Source organism: Rhagoletis zephyria, unplaced genomic scaffold, assembly GCF_001687245.7.
Source record: "Rhagoletis zephyria isolate East Lansing unplaced genomic scaffold, Rhagoletis_zephyria_1.1 Rzeph_scaffold_01884, whole genome shotgun sequence".
NCBI lineage: Eukaryota > Metazoa > Arthropoda > Insecta > Diptera > Tephritidae > Rhagoletis > Rhagoletis zephyria.
In genome coordinates, this window is record NW_016158968.1 from 63,108 (window position 1) to 84,005 (window position 20,898).

General features: G+C 31.8%; 1 protein-coding gene and 1 long non-coding RNA gene across 5 annotated transcripts in view; both read left to right on the top strand.

The window, feature by feature from the left end:
• LOC108365466 (sodium/potassium-transporting ATPase subunit alpha) overlaps window positions 1-20,898 on the top strand; it is a 53,597-nt gene that overhangs the window by 32,154 nt on the left and 545 nt on the right. For 2 of the 4 annotated variants that reach the window (XM_017619497.1, XM_017619498.1), the window contains 3 exons: window positions 1,749-1,843; window positions 20,197-20,371; window positions 20,665-20,897. In XM_017619497.1, the coding sequence (XP_017474986.1) occupies window positions 1,749-1,843; window positions 20,197-20,371; window positions 20,665-20,897 (503 nt within the window). Of the gene's footprint in view, window positions 1-1,748; window positions 1,844-5,052; window positions 5,148-20,196; window positions 20,372-20,664; window position 20,898 lie in introns of those variants that run through there. The other 2 variants (XM_017619496.1, XR_001847933.1) reach the window with 2 other exon arrangements.
• Window positions 17,342-20,088, top strand: LOC108365467 (uncharacterized). Its single transcript, XR_001847934.1, has 2 exons — window positions 17,342-18,143; window positions 18,433-20,088. It is a non-coding gene; the product is annotated as an uncharacterized LOC108365467 (long non-coding RNA).

Below are 20,898 nucleotides of genomic sequence, written 5' to 3' on the forward strand. Positions count from 1 at the left end.
CTACAATGGCTAAAGCTTGTTTAATGGGAAAAATAGTACATTTTCATTATTGCTATCATACAATTTAGAAAATCATATGAAAAACGCTACGACATGAAAACGTGTTGGAAGATATCCTGGCTTCCACCTATAATATACATATATTTCTATGCTAAATGCCTCAGCAACTGAGAAGATCCAACTATCGCTAGAAAACACTCGCCTTTAAGTGTTATAAATTGCAGATCTATTATATATAAGCAGGAAACAGGTGCTATTATGTAAGATAACTTTGTATTTTTTTAATTATGTGTGCTACGCCAGCAATGCTATGTAAGCTTGATCAAAGCGCTTTTGAGCAACATAAATGTAAAAAAAAATAACCGAATATTAATGGAGCTTTCGAGGAAAAGAGTGTCAACCTGTTGTCTTATTTAGCGGCGGTGCAGCTATTTAAGCTATCATCAAGTGGGTAATGGAAGCTGAAGTAAGCTGCTGAACTTAGAATGTCCTACAAATCTGCTTAGCTGAATTATTTCAGTATTGGAATGGTGCTAAATACATACCTATAAACTCGCTTAATTCAACTATTTCTGTATGTATATGTTACATATGTTGTTTTATAAAATATAAATGTAATAAAATACCTTAGGTTACATGGGTTTATAAATATTACAATATAAGTATAAATCGTCGTTTAAAGTACAAAACCGTTTATCAACAAAATACAAAAGCGCGTATCAGGATAATGCAAAACAGCGTATGTGAGGTTGCATAAATTATTTTCTAGAGAGTAAAAACACTCATCGCATTTCCGCCTAGTATATTTCAGGACGAAAGACGATACGCGGTTTTGTACTTTAAACGACGAAATATTTTTGTATCAGATAGATTTTAAGGTTTGATAATACAATATCTTCAACTCATTTGTGACTAATATTAAAATATGATGCATATATATTTGTATTAAAAAGCTTTAAGTTCTCTAATAGGTAAAAAAAAATATATTTAGGGTTCATCAACTAGATGTAAGCTAAATATCTCTCATTTCGTCATTACTCTTCGCGCTTCTATTACGGTTATCAACATTTTGTGATCCATATACTCGTATTTTGTATAAGTTTAACTAATTTGTATACCTTTTGTGAAATGAATTTGATATCGCGAGCTGTCGAGAGCCTCGCGTTTTAAAGAAAAAATATCTCACTAGGATTACGCTTAATTTTGATCATTTTAAATTCATTTTTCTTGAAGGCTTTCAGTGTACTTTTTCTTTTTAATTGAAACTGATATTTCGGATTCAAAATAAAAAAAAAAAAAAAAACATATTCTTAATAATTCTCTGTTTTTCTTATTTTTTGATGGACCTTATCAGACACACAGATCAAAAAGTTTGTTCACAACAATTCAGTATAAAAAATGCAAATTTTAAAACAATAAATCGGGACCCGCTTGAAGCTATAATTTTTTTTAGTTTCGATTCTCGTATGAGACCTCATACTGAGACCCACTCAGTTCTAAGAACAATTTAGTTCGACAGAAACAGATTTGCTAAATTCATTTCATGAAAGGCAAAATTGGTCTTGGCCTAAGTCTAAGCCGAACCCATTTTTTACTATATATATTTTTTTTCTATACATATCATTTTTAAAGTAAGCAATTTTTATTTGTACATCCTTTTTCTTATTTTATTTGTCAAATTGCATACCTACAAATCTACATGTATTTAAATGACTTTTTTGTTCATATATGTTGAAATATAAAACTAGGTGCCTGCGATTTCCTTGGCTTACGAGATTGCTGAAGCCGATATTATGAAGCGTCCACCACGTGATCCATTCAACGACAAATTAGTCAATTCAAGGTGCCGAAATCAAGCAAAAAACTGAGTCAAAGTTTTTTTTTGCATTTTTACATACATACTTATAAGACAGCGGTTTTCAATCTGCACAAATTTGAAAGAAGAATCTTTCCTGCATAATATTTATACACAACTTGGGTCGTATAATTCACAAAGTGCAATAATAATTGTAAATAGGCTCGGCCAGTTTTGAAACTTCACTTGGCTTTTATGGCAACTTGTAAAGAGCCTTATCTTACTGCAATATTTTTTTATGTTGTGTCCTTACATTTGTATATTTTTCTGTTGTAACATTAAATCTACCCGATGCATTAATTTCCTATTACTTTATACAGTGTTAGTGGAACATTTTTGGCCTTTACTTCCAAATTAAAAATGATTGAAAACCGCTATTTCCTATGCTGTTTAAGCAAAGCCTATAATAAATAAGAAAGTGGTCCCCCAACATACTAACGTGCTCGATTAACATGCCTGTGTTTTTAAAAATAGAGTTTTTTATTAAATTTTTTTTTTTTAATTTTCAAAAGGAAATACCAATGCACATCCGAACTGCCATATAATTCCAGGCTGGAATGATTACAATTTTTTGTTATTCCTTTTTCATTTTATGTATAATTTAGCAATCGTTTAACCTACTATCGTTGTTTATTTCTTTAGTAAATAATCGATGTATTTTCTCTTCATATTTTTAACTCACCTACATTGTGGTAAAAAGTGTACTTGTAAATGCAAACTAAACTAACCTTCAACAGTTGTTGTATTTTTAAGTAATTTATAAGTTATGCGAACAAACATAAAAACGTCATATGCGCCCAAAAATAATTTCATTTGTCAGTCAACGAATAGCTACATAAAAATCATTGTCAGTAACATTTACTAAGTGTCTACGTGATGTTTTTGTACTATTTTAATTTGACCCCCTATACATACATATGTATGTATACATATCGTCTTTTAAAGTACAAAACCGCGAATTAACCAAATGCAAAACCGCGTATTTCAAAATGGCTATATTTTTTAAAAAGCAATCGCATTTCCGGCTAGTATATTTCCGGACGAATGGTTAAGGATTGAGCCAAGAGCTTGTGTGAGCAAATCAAATTTTTGGCAAAAAATGTCAGTTACGCGATTTAGCAGAAAGACGATACGAGGTTTTTACTTTAAACGACGATATGTATTTATATAATTCATAAAATTAACACTTATTATTGTTATATAATTTTAGAAATTATTAGTTAGAAATGTGTCTTGTTCATTAATTGATCTTCTTTCATGGATCTATATATATATATTTTTTTTAAACTTGCTTAAGGGTTTTTAAATTTTTATTTGTGCGCGCATAGATCATATCATTACATTGTAACAAAAAAAAAAAACACACAACAACAAGAGATATTGTAATAGCTTGCCTAGCAATTTACTTTATGCGTTAGAGTTGGGAGTACATGTGAGATGCTTTTCAAAATTTAAAACAAAAAGCATATCTTATATTAATTAAATAAATTTAAAAAAACAATGCATTTAAGTTTTTCAGTTATGGAGCAGAAGCATAAAACCAAACCAAAATCCGGTACTTATGTACATAATTGATAAGTGCAAACTGCTGATCGATACCAAAAGTTGTTTTCGACCACTTCAGAAGACCAAATACGAACAAAATTTTTTTTGGAAGTGTTACGCTTCTTAATTCTACGCAGAGTATGTTTTAATTTGTTATTCCTTTTTTCAAACAAAATTTTTCAACACCTAGTAGTAACACCACCTTATATAAATTCGTCTTAATATAATGATTAACCATTTAAAATATATACATGTGTACATGTGTATACGTTTCTCAACTCTGACGCATAAATAAAATAATACATTTACCGATTTCACTTTTGTCAATGTGTCAACTAATAAATCATTCATAATGCCCCATTTTGATGTCTATTGTTAACATACACATATGTCATATTTTTTTAATAGGTACATATTTACAAAAAAAAAGAGCCTCATATGTACGTACACTAACGCTTTTGTATTACAAACAAATTATTTTACGAATATCCAGGCAAGTTCTGGAATTCACTTCCGAGCGAATTTCAACCAAAGCCACTTTGAAGTGGATTGCAGATTGTATAATTTCTTTGTTAAAGAGTTCGCTTACATACATAATGCGCTACGCACAGCGTCAATTTACTGCCAAATTATTCACAAAACTAATTTTTGGACATATACCGCATTGGATCTGTTTCATTAATACGCATGCATATGCGCGCCAAATTTGTACGTTTAATTTTGAAATAATTTGTTTACTATTTTTTAGTTTACCATTGCTCAAATACTCTATTCACCACATTTTCATTAATCATACTAACATGGTTGTTGTTTAGTATAAAAGTAAATTGCGTGTTGGTGTGCGTAATGCAAATATGTTTTTTGAAAAAAATTAAAAAAATGTTCCACCATTGTCGTTCCCTGTTTCACCATTAAACACGGCGAATCGCAACTATTTTATGTTTTTTCATACATTATTATAAATGGTAAAGTTGAAATCAGCAACAAAATGATTTATTTTTATTGTTATGATTGATAGCCATAGAACTTGTTACAATGCGTTATTTTTAAAAAGAAAGTTGTATAATTTGATGTTATTTTTTTGTTGTTTGTTTTGCAAACACAGATATAAAATAGCAAATTCCAGGAAATTTGTTCGAAGGAAGCGTACAAATATACAATGTATGTATCATGAAGAGTTTTACATATACGGCGTGTCAATTTTGGTATTACAATTTAATTTTTTACTTAATAACTATTAAACACAAAATGCGCGGGCAGCAGCAATACTTCTTGTGTGTCTTCGTATTCTATCTGCAGTGTTTCAGCATTCGCTCAGAAAGTAAAGAACTGCTATGATTCAGCAAAGATTTTTAAAATCGTTTATTAAGTTTCTTATTTATTTATTTTTTTTAAACCCTTTCATAGCTACACAAACAAGCATCATATGTTTTTACATATGTATGTATGTGAATATGTATAACTTCATCCATACCTACTGGCTATGTCATACCATATGGCCACTACTACTATACATATACATATTTATAATTTTATAAAATTTTGGTTCACTTTTATGTATTTATTTTCTATTATTTTTGCTATATACAAAGTTTGTATGCATCTAATAAAAGTCATAAAATATGTCTGTATGTATGTGTAATCACAAATAGGTACCAGCTATTTCGTTAGCCTATGAAGAAGCTGAATCTGATATTATGAAACGTCAGCCCAGGAATCCATTTTGTGATAAACTAGTGAATGAAAGGTAAAGTTATTTTGACGAGCTCTTGATGAGATAGTGTGCTTCTTAATTCGAGCCCAAAAATCCTTATCAAAATTCAAAACAAATCTTAAAGGAGTCAAACTTATCTATAACTTATGCCATCTGAATGCCTGAATGTCCAAAATGATCGCCTGTCCGCAACCCGAATCAACCCAATAACATCCTTCATTCTTTAAATGCTCCTAGTTACTCTCAAGTATTTCCAACTCCGCCTCCACTCAAACTGATTTCTAACTCACCACTTTACTATTTAAGAACTTAACACCCGGCCTTTCCCACTTTGCCAACCACTACCTTTTTACTACTCTTATTTAAAACGTATATACGTACTAAAGGTGTCTATAATATATTTAAGTACGTAAAAGAAAAAAAGTACAAATATATGAACTGCCACTACTTAAAGTATTTATCTTCTTGTATTTTACTGAAATGCAAATTTCTTACTTGCCTACTTAATTAAAGAATGCGAAATAAGTTTTCCGATTTTCACTTTATTCCTAAGTATAAAATCTGAAATGCAATTAAATCAATTTATACGTCTCCATTCAAAACGAAATTGCAAAAAAAAACACACACACAAAAACTACAACCAGGGGTTTCAAAGTTTTACAGTAGCCCCTCTTTTGGTATGAAAAAAAAAAATCAAAAAAAAATATACAATTGGTTGCATTATAAGATTTGAACTAAAAAGCAAAGTACGTTGTCACATATCTAAGCAATCAATTACTGAAACTGTACTTAATGCTATTTTATTTTCACACCAATTATTTTTTTAATGAACGATTGCGCTCTTAGTTAGTTGCGTACAAACACACATTTATAAAATAGTTGAGTTAGTTTTGTTCTTCTTTTTTGACAAAGTATTCATTTTTTCCTTTATGGCGACGGCAGTTGAAAAATTAGTATTTTGGTGTTTTAAACTTAATAAAAAGGGTGGTCCAAATACAAGTTTTTTTTTTTTTACATACATATGCAAATATAGAAGTAAATACCAATTTTTAGTTTTACTTATAGTACCACTGCTTTGTGCGCAGCTTGTCTTTCACTACAGAGACTTAGGGCCAATTTCAGATGAGCTATTTAACTAAAGATTGTTGATTAATGTACTTATAAACAAACAAACAAGAGCAACAACAAATTCAAGGGACAAGCAATGGTGGGGACACTTGTTTGGCGTATTTAAATAAAAATCATCTGCAAACCAATGAAAGTTAAATGGCATTTAAATAACAATCGAAAATTAAGCTTTAGTGCCATTTCACCTTTTCGGCTGATATTGGCCGTAAAACCTCTCCACCTACATGATTTTCCCTGTGTAGTCCATGGTCTTGAGCAGAGATGGGCAAAGTGGCTCATAGGAGCCTTTTTCACTTAGGAGCCGGCTTCGCACATTTAGGTGGTAGATGAGGGGTAACATTAAGAGCCAGCATAAGGACATTAACGTCCAGACATTTGCCTTCAGCAATTTCTATCTGACATAACACTGTAGCATTCCACCACGCATTTATTTGAAGCCTATAAAACTGCCTTTACACGCGCTGATTTCTGCCCACTGTAAAATCGATAAACATCATATATGTAATACTTCTATATTGGTAGTAAGCTAACATCTCAATGTGTAAGCATTCCGAAATCAAAGCGAGACAGTCTAGTACTGTTTTTGTCAATGTATTGTGTACTTGAGTGCCGTTTTTGTAAATGTGTCGTGTACATGTTTATTTATAAACGTATGTGTTCCTTTTCTTTCGTGCGTGTTTATTGATATATCTGTACTGTAGTGTTTTCGGACCATACTAGCTCTTACTGCCAATATAGGAGTATTACATATATGATAAACATTTACATTTTACGGTTGAATTGACATTTACACGGGTCGATTTTGGTTGAACGACGAAAATTGACGCGTGTAAAGGTAACTTTAGATATCTTAAAGCTTAACAGTGGCCCAAGCGTTATAGGGAAAGCTCCTTATTATGGAGGTCTAAATCCAGAGGAATGCCCAATGCGAACTCTTTCTCAATATTGCCGTTGCACATGCTAATAAAAATGAAGCTTTTACAGCTAGTACAGCTGTCTCTAATAATTTTAGGAAAAAATATGACATCAATTTTTACCATCCGGAGCGGGCGATTTGAAGCTAAACTTATCTTATGGCATTTTCACTCGCCAGAGTTCTGACAAAAAACCATCTGTACCTGAAGAATGTGGCTCTCTTGCCTCTGCCTCTCTTGCATATAACCATTCTATTCAATCAACCCGTTTTCCCAGAATATGAAATAAATGTTTGCCTTATAGGCAGCCACTTCGAAATTCTGCTGAATTTTTTCCATCCGCCCATAGTGAATAGACATAAGCTAAAAGTGAAAAATGAACGATTTCGGGCAAAAATTTAACTCATGATAAGGCTGAATCAAGGCGAATTCATATAAGGTGGTATCGATTTAACAAATACAACAATTACCTGTATTTTGTTTTTGCTTTTAGCTGGTGATTGTCAAATTTCAGCTATTCTTCTCCGAATGAAAAAGGGCGACAGAAAATGCAAACACTCTCACGTTTTCACTCACTCACTAGCAAAATATAAAATTTTGACAATCAAACGCTACACACAGCTGATTAAACAACACCACCTTATATAAATTCGCCTTGGGCTGAATATTTGGTTCCTTGACGTTCTTGACTTCACAATATAATAACTGACAAGCGGCCTTCAAACAGTTCAATGTCAGAAAGCTAATTTGTATCTGGATCACACTGTAGGTGCCGTATTTCATTTGGTTCAATATTATTGAAGTCTAGTGTTTACTTAGTAAAAAAAAGGCTTAAGTTCTTAAAAGTTTCTGTCGTTTAGTCAGGGTTTTTACTTGATTGATTTATACACGGTACATATTAATATTTTTCTTAGACTTTTGTTAGAATTTTGTTTTCTAAAATGGAGTTAATTCATATAATCTTCTCTACTTAAAATTATGCAAATGAACTTTTGATTTATAACGTTTATACTTGGCATGTTCGTCCACTTAATTTAACTATGCATACTTAATCGAATAAAAAGCACTACGTAAGAATTCTCTTTGAGAAACTGAGTATTGTCAATTACAAATTGTCTTGACTCTGTGCTCTACTTTACGAATTTTCTTTTTAGGTAAAGCGTCTATTCTATGTACTTCTTGAACAAAGTATAACTATCTCAATTTATTTAAATAGCCTATATGTGCCATTTCAACATACATAAATGTGTTTATTATCTTAAAAGTATTTATATTCCTAACGTGGCAGTATATTCAACTTCACGACAACCAATGTCGTCAATTAAAACCGAAAAACAAATTCTATATCCATGAATTGAACATCTGAAATGTATGCAATTTTTTAAGTTTTAGTTTGCACGCCTATAAATTTCGCCGAGAAACTCAAAACATACAGCTTTCTATAAATTCTTTATCTGTGCGAGTATATTGTTTTTGTGGTCAGACATAGGCTGCTTCTTTAATTAGTCTGGGCATCTAAGGCTATTTATTTTTCTTGCTTTCACCTTTCAAGAGCCATATCTCACTGACGTGAGTTAAAAGTTATTTATTTTCTCTTTAAAAGTTATTTTTTTCTCCTTACTCTTTGAACGCTTATCCGACTTTTCTCTCAATAAAATATGAATTAACTTTGCTTAAAATGCATAAAAAATCACCAAAGACTTGATATATATTTTTCTTTATTCTTCGCTAATTTTTAAAGTCGCTTTCATTCAGTCACTTCTATATTTCTTTAAAAACGCTACACAAAAATGCTACTTAAAAATCGAATGCGAAACTTATTTGGTTTCTTGCCCTTTTAATTTTTTTTTAATATGTATGTATCTCGTGATCAATTAAATACATATTGCAAGTAGATAGGTATTCGGTCCCTTCTTGCTCGAAAATATACTTCTTTAAACGTCTTGTCTTATTTTCATGTAATACTCTATATATTTTACTCTTATATTAATAATTATTTATATCTTACTGGCATTTATTTAACATCAAGAGCCTCAAACTTCTTGTCATGCTTTAGCTTCGACTTCATTTATTCTGCCTCGACTCTTGTTAATGTCCGATTACGGCACCATAACTTAACTTAACGTAACTTGGAACTTAGAAAATCAAAATGAAAGAGACTTCGACGTGGCATTAAGTTACGTAAAGTTGCGCTGTCCAAATATAAGCATCATCCATTTTAGAGAACTTTTAAGTGACAGTCTCTAAGTTACGTTAAGTTGTCATAATCAGACCTTTACTCTCAATATCTTTTTGAGATAAGATACATGCATATTTAAAAAAAAAAAATCCATATATTTTGTTAAAAAAAAATTAACCTTCTTCATATTCCTTCTTATACGAATATTTTCGTATGCCAAATTTCTTTTTAACGAATTATTGCTTCGAAATTCAGGTATCGGCGCCTGACACGAAATCTGAGTTTTTTTTTTTTAAGTAATGAAACTCTTCCTTGAAGTCACAAAGATGCTATATGCAGAAACGTAATATATAATTTGAACTAAAAAAATTCGACTTACCAGTCGAGCGATCGCTATTAGCAAAAACTTTTACTGTTCTTTTGTTTTTGACGTTAGTACGAGCTTCTAACCACTACGCCACAGTCCCACCAGTAGCTATTGCTTCTTTTTTCAGGTCTGGACAGAGTTTTACACCTGTATATGTCTATATTAATTACGAATTAAAGCTCTATGGTTCTTAACCTAAGCTTAAAAAGTTCTTTATACCAAATCTCATGGAGTGGTGAATTCTGCTTCGCACATTTATTACCAGTTCATTAGAAGTACAGAAAAACAATTTCAACATTATGCACCTATGTATATACATACGTGGTAGGCCGTAAAATCCAAACCGATTTTCCAAGCACTGTGAGATAAATAGTTGCCTACTGTACATAGATACATACTTAAGGCATAGGGTGTAAAAGAACAGGCGAAAAACAGGTGGGTGTGGTGATTCACTGCCCCTCTACAAACTTACCAGACTTTCAGAAATCTTATTAGTTTGTCGAGGAAAAGAAAATGTAACTTGCTAATTTTCAATACGCCTGAAACCGAAATGCAGCATCTCAGTCTGAGAAAGGTCAGATAGCCGCTCTCATTACCTGTTTGGCATTTTCACTCCAACAACACTTGTTTGTTTTGGAGGTATCTGTATGTATTTTAGCAACGCTTCTCATGAGCCTCTCACGACAGTCGGGTCTACGTAGCCGTAACGATCCAGAGTACTGTCACTCTAGCAACACTTCCCAAAAATTCTTTGATGAATATGTAGGCTGTTACAAAAACAACAACATGAGCCTTATTAACAAGTTTCTAAGAGCTCTAGTTATGCTAACGACCCATAGGTCGCCAATTCATCAGCTAGTTCATTTCAACTTACATTTCGGGCATTTCTTGAAGAAATATGCGCGGTTTCAAAGGCTCATATAAATTTTACCAAGTCCAACTGCTTTGTACCCATTCACTTTGCCTACCCATGTGAGAACTTAAATATGAACTAGACTTTTGCTGAAGCTGGGTCCAATATGTATGCACATTAGGGTGGACCAAAAAGAAAGTAAACTTGGAATCTTAAGCCGTCATCGATTCGCCACTTAGCTGCTTGCTATGTTTGAGTTCCGGTCGCTTAACGAAAAATATTGTATCTAAAAGCAACAACAAAGTTAGCTAGCACGGATAGACGATAGCGAGTTTGGTTGTACCTCATTGAGTTCGTTCGTTTCGCCACTCGCTAACTGTTGGCGAATCGATGACGGCTTTAATGATCTCACCACTATTTTTTATTTTGAAATCAAAAAATATTTAGAGGTCGCTCAAAGCGCTTAAAGATTCCGCTGTATTTTATATGGGGGAAAAACAACTTTTCGTAGAAATGGTATGGAATTCTTGAAAATCAATAGTTTTCGATCGGAAAACTCTGGTTTTCTTCAGGAGACTTCCAGTAACAAAACCTAATTGTTTATTTAACCATTTTTTTAATACTAAAGATTTTTTATTCGTCCCCTCCTGAAGAGAAACAGAGCTTTCCGATCGCAAAATATTGATTCTCGAAAAGTTGGGGTTTTCCCCACATAAATGACAAAATATTTTTTGATTTCAAAATAAAAATACCGATTTACTTTTTCACATGCATTTTTGGACCACCTCAGTGTACATACTTAATTTATATAAGTAGCAAGTGAAACGAAAAAAGGGCACTGAAGATGGCACAACGTAGAAACCGAGTTGTCCGAAAAGCACACTCGAGAAGGGATTACGGATTCTCAATCCAAAATACATCAGCTAAAAAAAACTCAGATTTCGTAAAGACGTAAAATAAAACTGTTTCTTGTTTTGTTTTATTTTTTAACGCACTACGCTCAGAATGCTCCAAGATATCGCTAACAACTTTCTTTTACTCATATGAATTTCGTTGTAATACTTTAATTTCAGCGGAGAAATGTTTAATGAGACGTTTTTTCTGTCCGTTTCTTCTTAATTATTTTGTGAAGTTTTACTGCGCCCTAACCTTGAACTATTGCACTATCAGGCACACTCGCCTTCATTCAAATATTTTCAAATTATCGTTGCGACAAAACAGTTTCATACATCAATTACTCTAATTAGTAATCATTATGTAGTTTAGTTAACAGAAGCGCTGTTGTTCGGAAATTAAGTTTGACCTAGTTAATACTAGCTTAATTGAGTGAAATTAAAAGAAGTGTAATAGTTATAAACCAAGAAATATATTTAATAAGTGCAAAAAAAGTTAATTTAGCTGAGTTTAGTGTTGTTTATTGTTACAGCTCAAATAACTTTCTCTTAGACTATTTTTTACAAGCAAGAAATATCGGCAAAAAAAACTCAACAAATACAGAAGCAAAAGCTGAAACACTTATGTAGGTATGAGACAAAACCATCCAAAAACGAAATTCTAATTTGGTACTATCAAAAAAAAAAAAAAGAGTCAAAAAGTTTAGCTATAAGTTTAATCTTACAGTGGATTACATAAAACAAAGCAGACAACTATGAAACAAACATATACTTGAACTTAGTCGCTTAGTAACACACTTCGTACCACTTTTATTGCTGTCTATTCTATTAGCGTTTTACCTACATAACTTAAACTAAATATTGTCTATCTTAGCTAGTCTAAATGAACTAAAAAATCTATTTAAAGTCATTGCAGAATTTTAAACCCACTAATGACTCCCTTTTTGAATTACTGTTTATATAAAAAAAAAAAAATAGTTCAACTATTAAAATAGCATATTTTTGGTATTTACAAAGTTTTATTTGAACTTTCAGATCTCGTATATTAAGTTTGAGTACAGTTAATCCTAATTGTATTACTTTATTGCATTACTTTTCCTTTTTTTTCTTATAAATAGTGAAGCTTGTAATTTTGTTTTATTGATTTTATCTTTGATGAATACGATATGTATGTAATACCAGACTTTTTATAACAAATTTTAATTTAAATTTTCGATTTAATTTTCTTGTTAAAACTCTGTGTGTGTGTGTGTGTGTGTGTGTGTGTGCATGTGCTTGCGTGTGTGGCGTGCGTAACATTTTTTGTGCTCAATTAACAAACATCTTTTTAATGATCATCGCACAACTCGTTGAATAACAACAACAAATTCCAAAAAAACATAACAAAATCAAATCAAATCCGAATATCTGAAACCACAAAACAAAATGTAATCTGACGATCAGGTGCCAGCGATCTCACTCGCTTACGAGCAAGCCGAGAGCGACATTATGAAACGTCAACCCAGGGATCCCTACCGTGACAACTTGGTTAATCGCAGGTCAGGAAAAGAACACAAAATACTAAAAAAACAACAACAAAAACAAAAACAAAATAAGAAATTACCAAATTGTAAAACATGACATTTCAGCCAAAATGTGCAACGTTTTACTTTTCGTTGATTGTATGTTGTTTCCTTTTTATAATTTAAAACGAAAAAGTATAAAAAACTTAATAACAAAAACAAATAACTATATTACTGATGTGCTAATTAGTGCTTTATTAGAACGATTTTTTTTATCTGTTGTAGTTCTCAATTCAATGTACATCTCCCTCCTTCCTTCCACGAACCCTACCCCTATACAACATTTGTGCCAGGATACACTATACATATATACATACATTGAAGTACCTACATTCGTGATGGGTAGCGCATTGTCTGTGCGCAAAGCCTTTTAAAGCTTTCTATACATTTGGTATACATATCGTATGTACATACATATGTACATTAGGTTGGTCCAAAAATGCATTTGAAAATGTAGAGCTGGTATTTTTATGCTCTCTCCCCCTAGGATTTGAAATCAAAATATATTTAGAGGTCGCTCAGAGTGCTCAAAGTTTTCCATGAATTTTATGAGGAAAAAAAAAACTTTTCGTAGAAATGGTATAGAAAGAATTCTTGAAAATCATTATTTTTTCAATCGGAAAACTATTTCTCTTCAGAAGATTCCCAGTAATAATGCCAAATTATTTATTTAACAATTTTTTCATAGTAACTATATTTTATAGGTCCGTTGTTGGAAATTTTCGGTTCAAATGTGGAAATTAATTCTTTTAATTAAGTTCTCTCGAAATATTTCACATAAATTCTTCAATAAATTTTACACAGTTACATACGTACATGCATACTACACACAAACTGGCACATAACGCACACTTACATTCACATGTATGTATATTTTAAAATTTATACAAAATTTTCTATTCTTCCAATTAAAAATGAAATTTTTTGTCATATCTATTTTTTATAACCTCAAATTATTGACGTTTTGAATGCAAAATTCTGGAATAATCTATTTGTCGTTGCATTTCAATATTCTCTGCATTCGTAATTTTATTTACTAATCGGAAAACATCGCTGATCTGAATTTTACACATACATAATTTTGCAGACATTCAATAAAATACTTCTTCATAAAACATGTGCAAATGTCCTCTTCTACCATCCTTACCACATACAGGTTGCGACAAAACGATAGCATCGCGACATTTCGACTAGTTTTGACTGCTTTTCTTATTTTTGTTTAATACTTTTTTTTTTTTAGATATGCAAGTAAAGCTCAGTATCTAACAGAACCATATAAATCCAAAATTGGAATTATGATTTAGTTTCTTCCAACCACAAAATGTGTTTGGTGTTACCCTCAATCCTCTGAAAGGGTTTCGCCTTCTTGTCCTTGTCTAGCTCGCGCATTTCATAATATTGTAGTAAATATTTAAACAAACACTTGATTTTCTCCCCTGACAAAGCTTCAAATGGTAGAGAATGTGCCTTTTTTATGGCATACGAGTGTGACATTTTAAGAAAGGAAGCAAAGTTTCATCAAAATTCCAAACTTTTTAATTAACTTTGTTGAGTTTTCCCATTTGTGTACAAAGTTTGAAATTTTAATTTACATATTCATGTTTTGTTAGATAATGAGCTATACTTTTATAAAAAGTTAATGAAAAATTGTCAAAATAGGTCGCGGTGCTATAGGTTTGTCACAGGCTGTACAAGATTTTTTTTTTGTTTTATTGAACTTTGGGTATGGTGAAAAGTCGGTAAGGGGGAAAAAATATTGTTTCAGGAATTGGAAAATCCAGTATTTAAAAAAAATCGGTTTTATAAAAAAACCTATACAAATTTTGGGACAATTTTGATGAAATTTTTTTATTTTATGTAACTGCGACTATTACCAACCCATCTTACTTGCCTTCACCAACCCACCAACCAATAGTGGTCATAGTAAAGTTAACGCCGTTTCTTTTAGATTTTAGATGTTTAGTAAATACCGCTATTGAACGCAAACAGTGCTGAGTTAGTTGCCAAAATAAAATATTTGCATATGTATACAAATGCGTTCTTAGAACAAACTCTAATTTTATAAGAACATTGAATCCAATAGTACTAGTTGCACACATATGTAACTACATATATGTCCATAGATAAATCCAGTACAAAAGTCTGTGGAACAGCTGTCACAATCAAGATAGGTAAAATTATTTTCTATTGCTTTTGCATGGTAAGCGCTCTCTTAAAATAGAGTGGTTATTTTTTTTATTAATCATAATTTAAAAGAAGCCAAAAAATCTAAAAATTATTTGTTGCAAAACTACAAAAACGAAATCCCAATAAAATGAGTAAACATGCAAATATGTCCTTATAATAACTCTATTGGTGCTCCATTGACTTTAATTAGCTGAAATATGGGCTTCCTATACTCCGGAATAATGTTTTCGGTAAAGCAGCATCCAGTTCATGCCACTCTTGGGGTGAGGTCACGACATGTACGAGTGCGCCCGCATGTTGTTTCATGATTGATTTTGCTGTTAAACCGCCATTAAATTTGAACATATCCAATATTCTTTTTAATAACACTGCACATAGCGACACGCGTACGTGATTCAAGAAAATTTCATCAGCATTTAAATAAAGTAGTGTGAATAAGCCATAACTGGATGATTGGCAGGTGACTTCAATAAATAAAATGTTAAAAAAGTAATGTCTCCATACACAAATCTTACCTTTAGGCAGATCATATTTCGCGCATGCAATTTTGTTTTTAAATGTGATTGGTTTTTTTTTTTAATATTCCGTCCGAATTGTCTGATGCTACAGAAGGTACATAAATGTAGTAAACGCAAGTTTAGTGGGCTTCCTAATATGCTTTCCAAATCGAAAAGTTATTCTATATATGACTCTCCCTCTGAATTAGTTACGTTTCTTAAAACATAGTCGGTTATCTTCGCAATGCATGCACTGCCGCAACGCTGACGCAACTTCAAGTCTTGCTTCAAAACTTATGTACAGTAGATATCGGTTATTAGCAACTGCTCATCTTATAGCCGATATCTACTGTATAAGCTTTTTTGCGTTTATATGCATTATAAACATTGTTCTTACTACTTACAAAAAAATGGAGACATTTAAAATGAATGGAAATAAATTTGTTGACTACATATTTCTTCAACAATAAAATAAAAATATCCATATTAATACTTTTAAATACCCAACTTTGTCATCAATTTTTTTTCCCATTAAATGCCTGGTGGAAACGACCTACTTTTTGCTTCACTTGAACAGGCACATTATTATTCCTCTAGAATGGACTTCTGCGCATCGAAGAAGCTTCGTGTAGATCTAATTTCGTAGCCTGAAATATTTAAAAAAGTGGTGAAAAGAAAAAAATCGTCGATATTGTACCAAAAAAAGCACATAATTAATTTAAATATTACTATTTAATACGTTTAGTATTAGGTACTATCTCTTCAATGCCAAAATATGAAAAACCTGTTCAGAAATTCTTTAGAGGTCTGTTGTCCTTTGTAACTGATTTTAAAACTTCGATCTACAACCGTTCGGCGGTATAAGCAGAGACCAAAAAACTTCGCCAATTGCCTCTCTCCTTTGCGAAGTTGTGTGATTTGGGCACACCGGGTGCAGGCAGTTCCTTCTGCACTTGCTCCCTCCATTGCGTTTCTCGCAAAGGTTTTTTTTTGTCATCGCTCCGCTCAGGCTTCACTCTCAACAAATTTTTTATTTATTTTTTTATTTATGTACATATCGAGGCGAAATTTGTATTGCAAATTTTATTTTCTATGCAGAAATGCATTTAGATGTTGTAACCGCCTAAGCTTTCTCTTCTGTGCCCAAAGGACGCCAATTGGAAATGCCAAGAATACCGCCTGCTCTTTCCAACGCAGTGGAGGCCTTCCTCTGTTACCAGCATCGCGACTCGCGTTGAATACTTTCAAAGCTGGAACGTTTATGTCCATTCGAACGAAATTATCTAGCTGGCGTAGCCGCTGGATTTGGTCGTCATAAAAAGGTCGGGGTCTCATCCGAGGCATATTTGTATTTTTCATTGGGCGGGATTTTAACATAGCGCGTCCCAAACACAGCGCACGCGAAGGTTTTATGCCTTCTCACTTTAGCCTGCTCCCAAATGGGCGTCGAAAAAATGCCGCTTAAAAAGGCGTCATAAAATCCAATTAAGAAATATATGTATTTTATTAATTTTTGTCACTTTTCTTTTAAATTTATCTTTCTTAAATATCAAATAAAAAAATGAGGCTTTTCCGATGCACAAAAGTCCATATCGACATTCTCATGCCCGTACGTAAGTAAGATACATAGTACGGAAGGCGGCCTTATAAATTTTAAATGAAAATACCGTTTTGCTGTAGAATATTTCAAGTAACGTGTGCGCTATGAGCGCCATTTTAAAAGTAGAGTATCCTTGGAACAATATCTGCTTTTGTGTTTGAGACCATAACTCTAATCAAAATTCGCTGCTACGTTGTGTCAGTTACCACGCGCAGGTTAATCAGTGCAGTTTATTTACTACTAAGTACCCTACAGCGGTTTGATGCTCAGCTGTATTTGACGCCCTGTTTACATACATACTTACATCATTAAATGTTGCTAACAAAGAGAACACGTGGCATTTAAGCTGATGCCAGACAAAACGCTTGCGTGACAGATGCACTTTGACAGATAAGATGAATTGTATGATAATGCACAAAGCATGCCACATCCATAGATCGTTGCAACTTCAGCTTACTGGCAAAGTTATAAATGTCACGCAAAGCCACAAAATTGTATCTGACATCAGCTTTACGTTTCGAACTTTGCTTTCTACATTTCTTGTCTATGAAACTTTTCGCATTTCATTTTTCGTTACGGGATCTACAAATGTTTTGATGCTTTCACATTTCGCAATGTCTTGATGCTCTGTACAACTAACATTCGCTGCATGTCCACAATTTACTGTTTATTATGTTTTTATTTTGAAAATATGTATATATAGAACTACGCCTGTACATATGTATATATTTATATACCAGCTTGTTCATATAAAAATATTGCGTTTTGCTTTAGTTTAGCTGTAAATTGCGCTTGATTATGCTTGTGTTTATATATGTAAATAAATGTAAAATTTATACCAGTCAAATTGTATATGTATCTTTGTATTGTATATAGTTGTGTAAGTATTTATGTTGCAATATGTAGTGCATATCGTTACCTTAATATAGAAAGGCCTTAACTGATTTTCAAAATTCAGTTGTGCATAAAAGTAGATTACCGACTAACGACTTAATCGTATTTAAAATCCACTACTACATAAAAAAAATACTTTCTTTGCTTCTTAGAAACCAGCGTGTACAGTTCTTTTAAAGTTACATATGTATATAACTACTCTGTAAAGAAACAAAACTTTTACATATGCCCTTTCTATATTAAGGTATGTATGTTTACGTATTCGTCATTTATTTTTATTTTTACTAAGTATTGAAAATCATTTCCAGTTTCTTGTTGGCTTTTCTTTTTGGTATACTTAGTTTAGTTTAGTTCAGCTGTACACAATAACAAAAAGGTGCTTTGCTTTTCTCTCACTAAAATTGCGCCCAAAATGCATCCTAAAACAAAACAAAATACCGAAAATGAAATGAAATGAAGACCAAAAACATTAAAATGCACACATTTATGTATATATATATATACGCATATTTATGCCCATAAACACTATGCACTTTACTTTTGACGAGCTATCAGCTCATATTCGCAATACCGCTAAAGAAAACTTTCGAAATCCAGCCGCTTTTTTCTAGTACATATTTAAATGGTATTGTGCATAAAAATTGAAATGCTTTTTTTCCTTAAAAGTTCGAATTTTGATAGTAATTTTAAAAGGAGTAAAATAAATAATTAAAAAATAAAAAATAACTAACACAAATCACTAACGTGCATATCTGATCTAGTAGTTTAGTTAACCCGCTCCGCTATGCCTGTAACTAATTAAACTTGAAAAAAAAAAAACAAATCCCATACGACTTTAAAACAAAATTTATATATAAAAATATGTAAACATGGTGCATATTTTTGTAAATAAATCTTACACCCTTATACATTAATGTAAAATTATAACACACATGTGTGGAAAACCAGGCCAACTGCTGTGTAAAAATAACTTAAGAAGCTGTACAAATTTTCTAGTAAAAAAGAAATTTTATTCAAATATTTTAATTATACAGTTCCAAAATTGAATGAGATGAAATTAAAAATCATATCAAAAATAATAATTCAAACATTAAAAATCCTTTTTTTAAATTTTCATGACATTTTTTATCAAAAAATGTATTTTATCAACAAAATTTGCTTTGGTTTTAGTTAAAATTATGAATTAAATTATTTTGAAATATAATAAGGGGTACGCAGAGTGAATTTTATAACGGTTAAATAATTTTAATGGACTTGCAACCACAAAAAAATTTGTGCCCACAAAAAAATGTATAATATGAGTTAAGATCTTAAAAATTTAGCTATGGTAAAATTGACATGGGACACCCTGCGAAGTACCTTATTATCGATCAATAATTTCTTTGACAATTTCAAAAAAAAAAAAACAAATTAAGTTAATTTTTTAGCTTTAAAAAAATAATTAAAAATTCAAATACATACAGTTAATTTTCAATATAAAAGTGCTCATTAAAGAAAAAAAACTTAATTGAATTGCCTGATTTTGCAAACATTCAATATATTAAAACAAAAAAAAAAAAACAAAACAATATTAAAATTTTACAAAAAGAGAAAAAAATTTAACTAAAACTAAAAATCACACAAAAAGCTATTTACGAATGTTTATAAAAAATAAAATACCTGATAGTGTTTTAACGTTCGTGGCGTGTTTATCTGTCCTATTTTGGCAACATACATAAATACTTGTCCGTCCTGGTAAAATAACAAAATGTCTGTCACTAAAGCGCAAAATATGTATTTCCAGCAACTGGCCTCGTTTTCAAACAAAACAAGTATTCTCCTACATACTTATATGGCTAGTTCTAACCAAAAATAAATCCCACTTTCCCTTCCAAGAAAAATAAAAATTCTACCATACATACATACTAAAATTTTACAACTGAAAACCGCATTGCTGAAAATTGTTACTAATTACTATCTATTCTTATCCCTCACCCCTTATTCGCTGTTTAAAAATGGAATGATACAGATTGATTTCGATGGCATATGGTCAAATTGGTATGATCCAAGCTGCTGCCGGTTTCTTCGTGTATTTTGTTATTATGGCTGAAAATGGTTTCTTGCCAATGAAACTGTTCGGCATCCGTAAGATGTGGGACTCAAAGGCTGTCAACGATTTAACCGACTCATATGGACAAGAATGGGTGAGTACTTAATATTAAAATATAAAAATAAATTAAAAACTACCTAAAATATTTTGAGGAATGCTGTAAAATTTACTGTATGTCGGTTTTGTTTTTTAGTTATAATTATTTTTATCAAGTTATCTAGACTGACCATCTTATTTTATTTTATTTTAAATTATAACTATTGATGTCTGCATTTTTAATATCAACATAGTAATGTTTTGTGAATGTATTAATAAAAACCTGAGTTTCATTCTATCTGTTGTACTATAAATGTTCGAAATGTTCAAATTTTCCATCTTCCTCTATAGACTTATCGCGATCGTAAGACACTCGAGTACACTTGCCACACTGCTTTCTTCGTATCAATTGTGGTCGTACAATGGGCGGATTTGATCATCTGTAAGACACGACGAAACTCTGTCTTCCAGCAGGGCATGAGAAATTGGGCATTGAACTTTGGTTTGGTGTTTGAGACAGTGTTGGCGGCCTTCCTGTCGTACTGTCCCGGCATGGACAAGGGTCTGCGCATGTACCCACTGAAG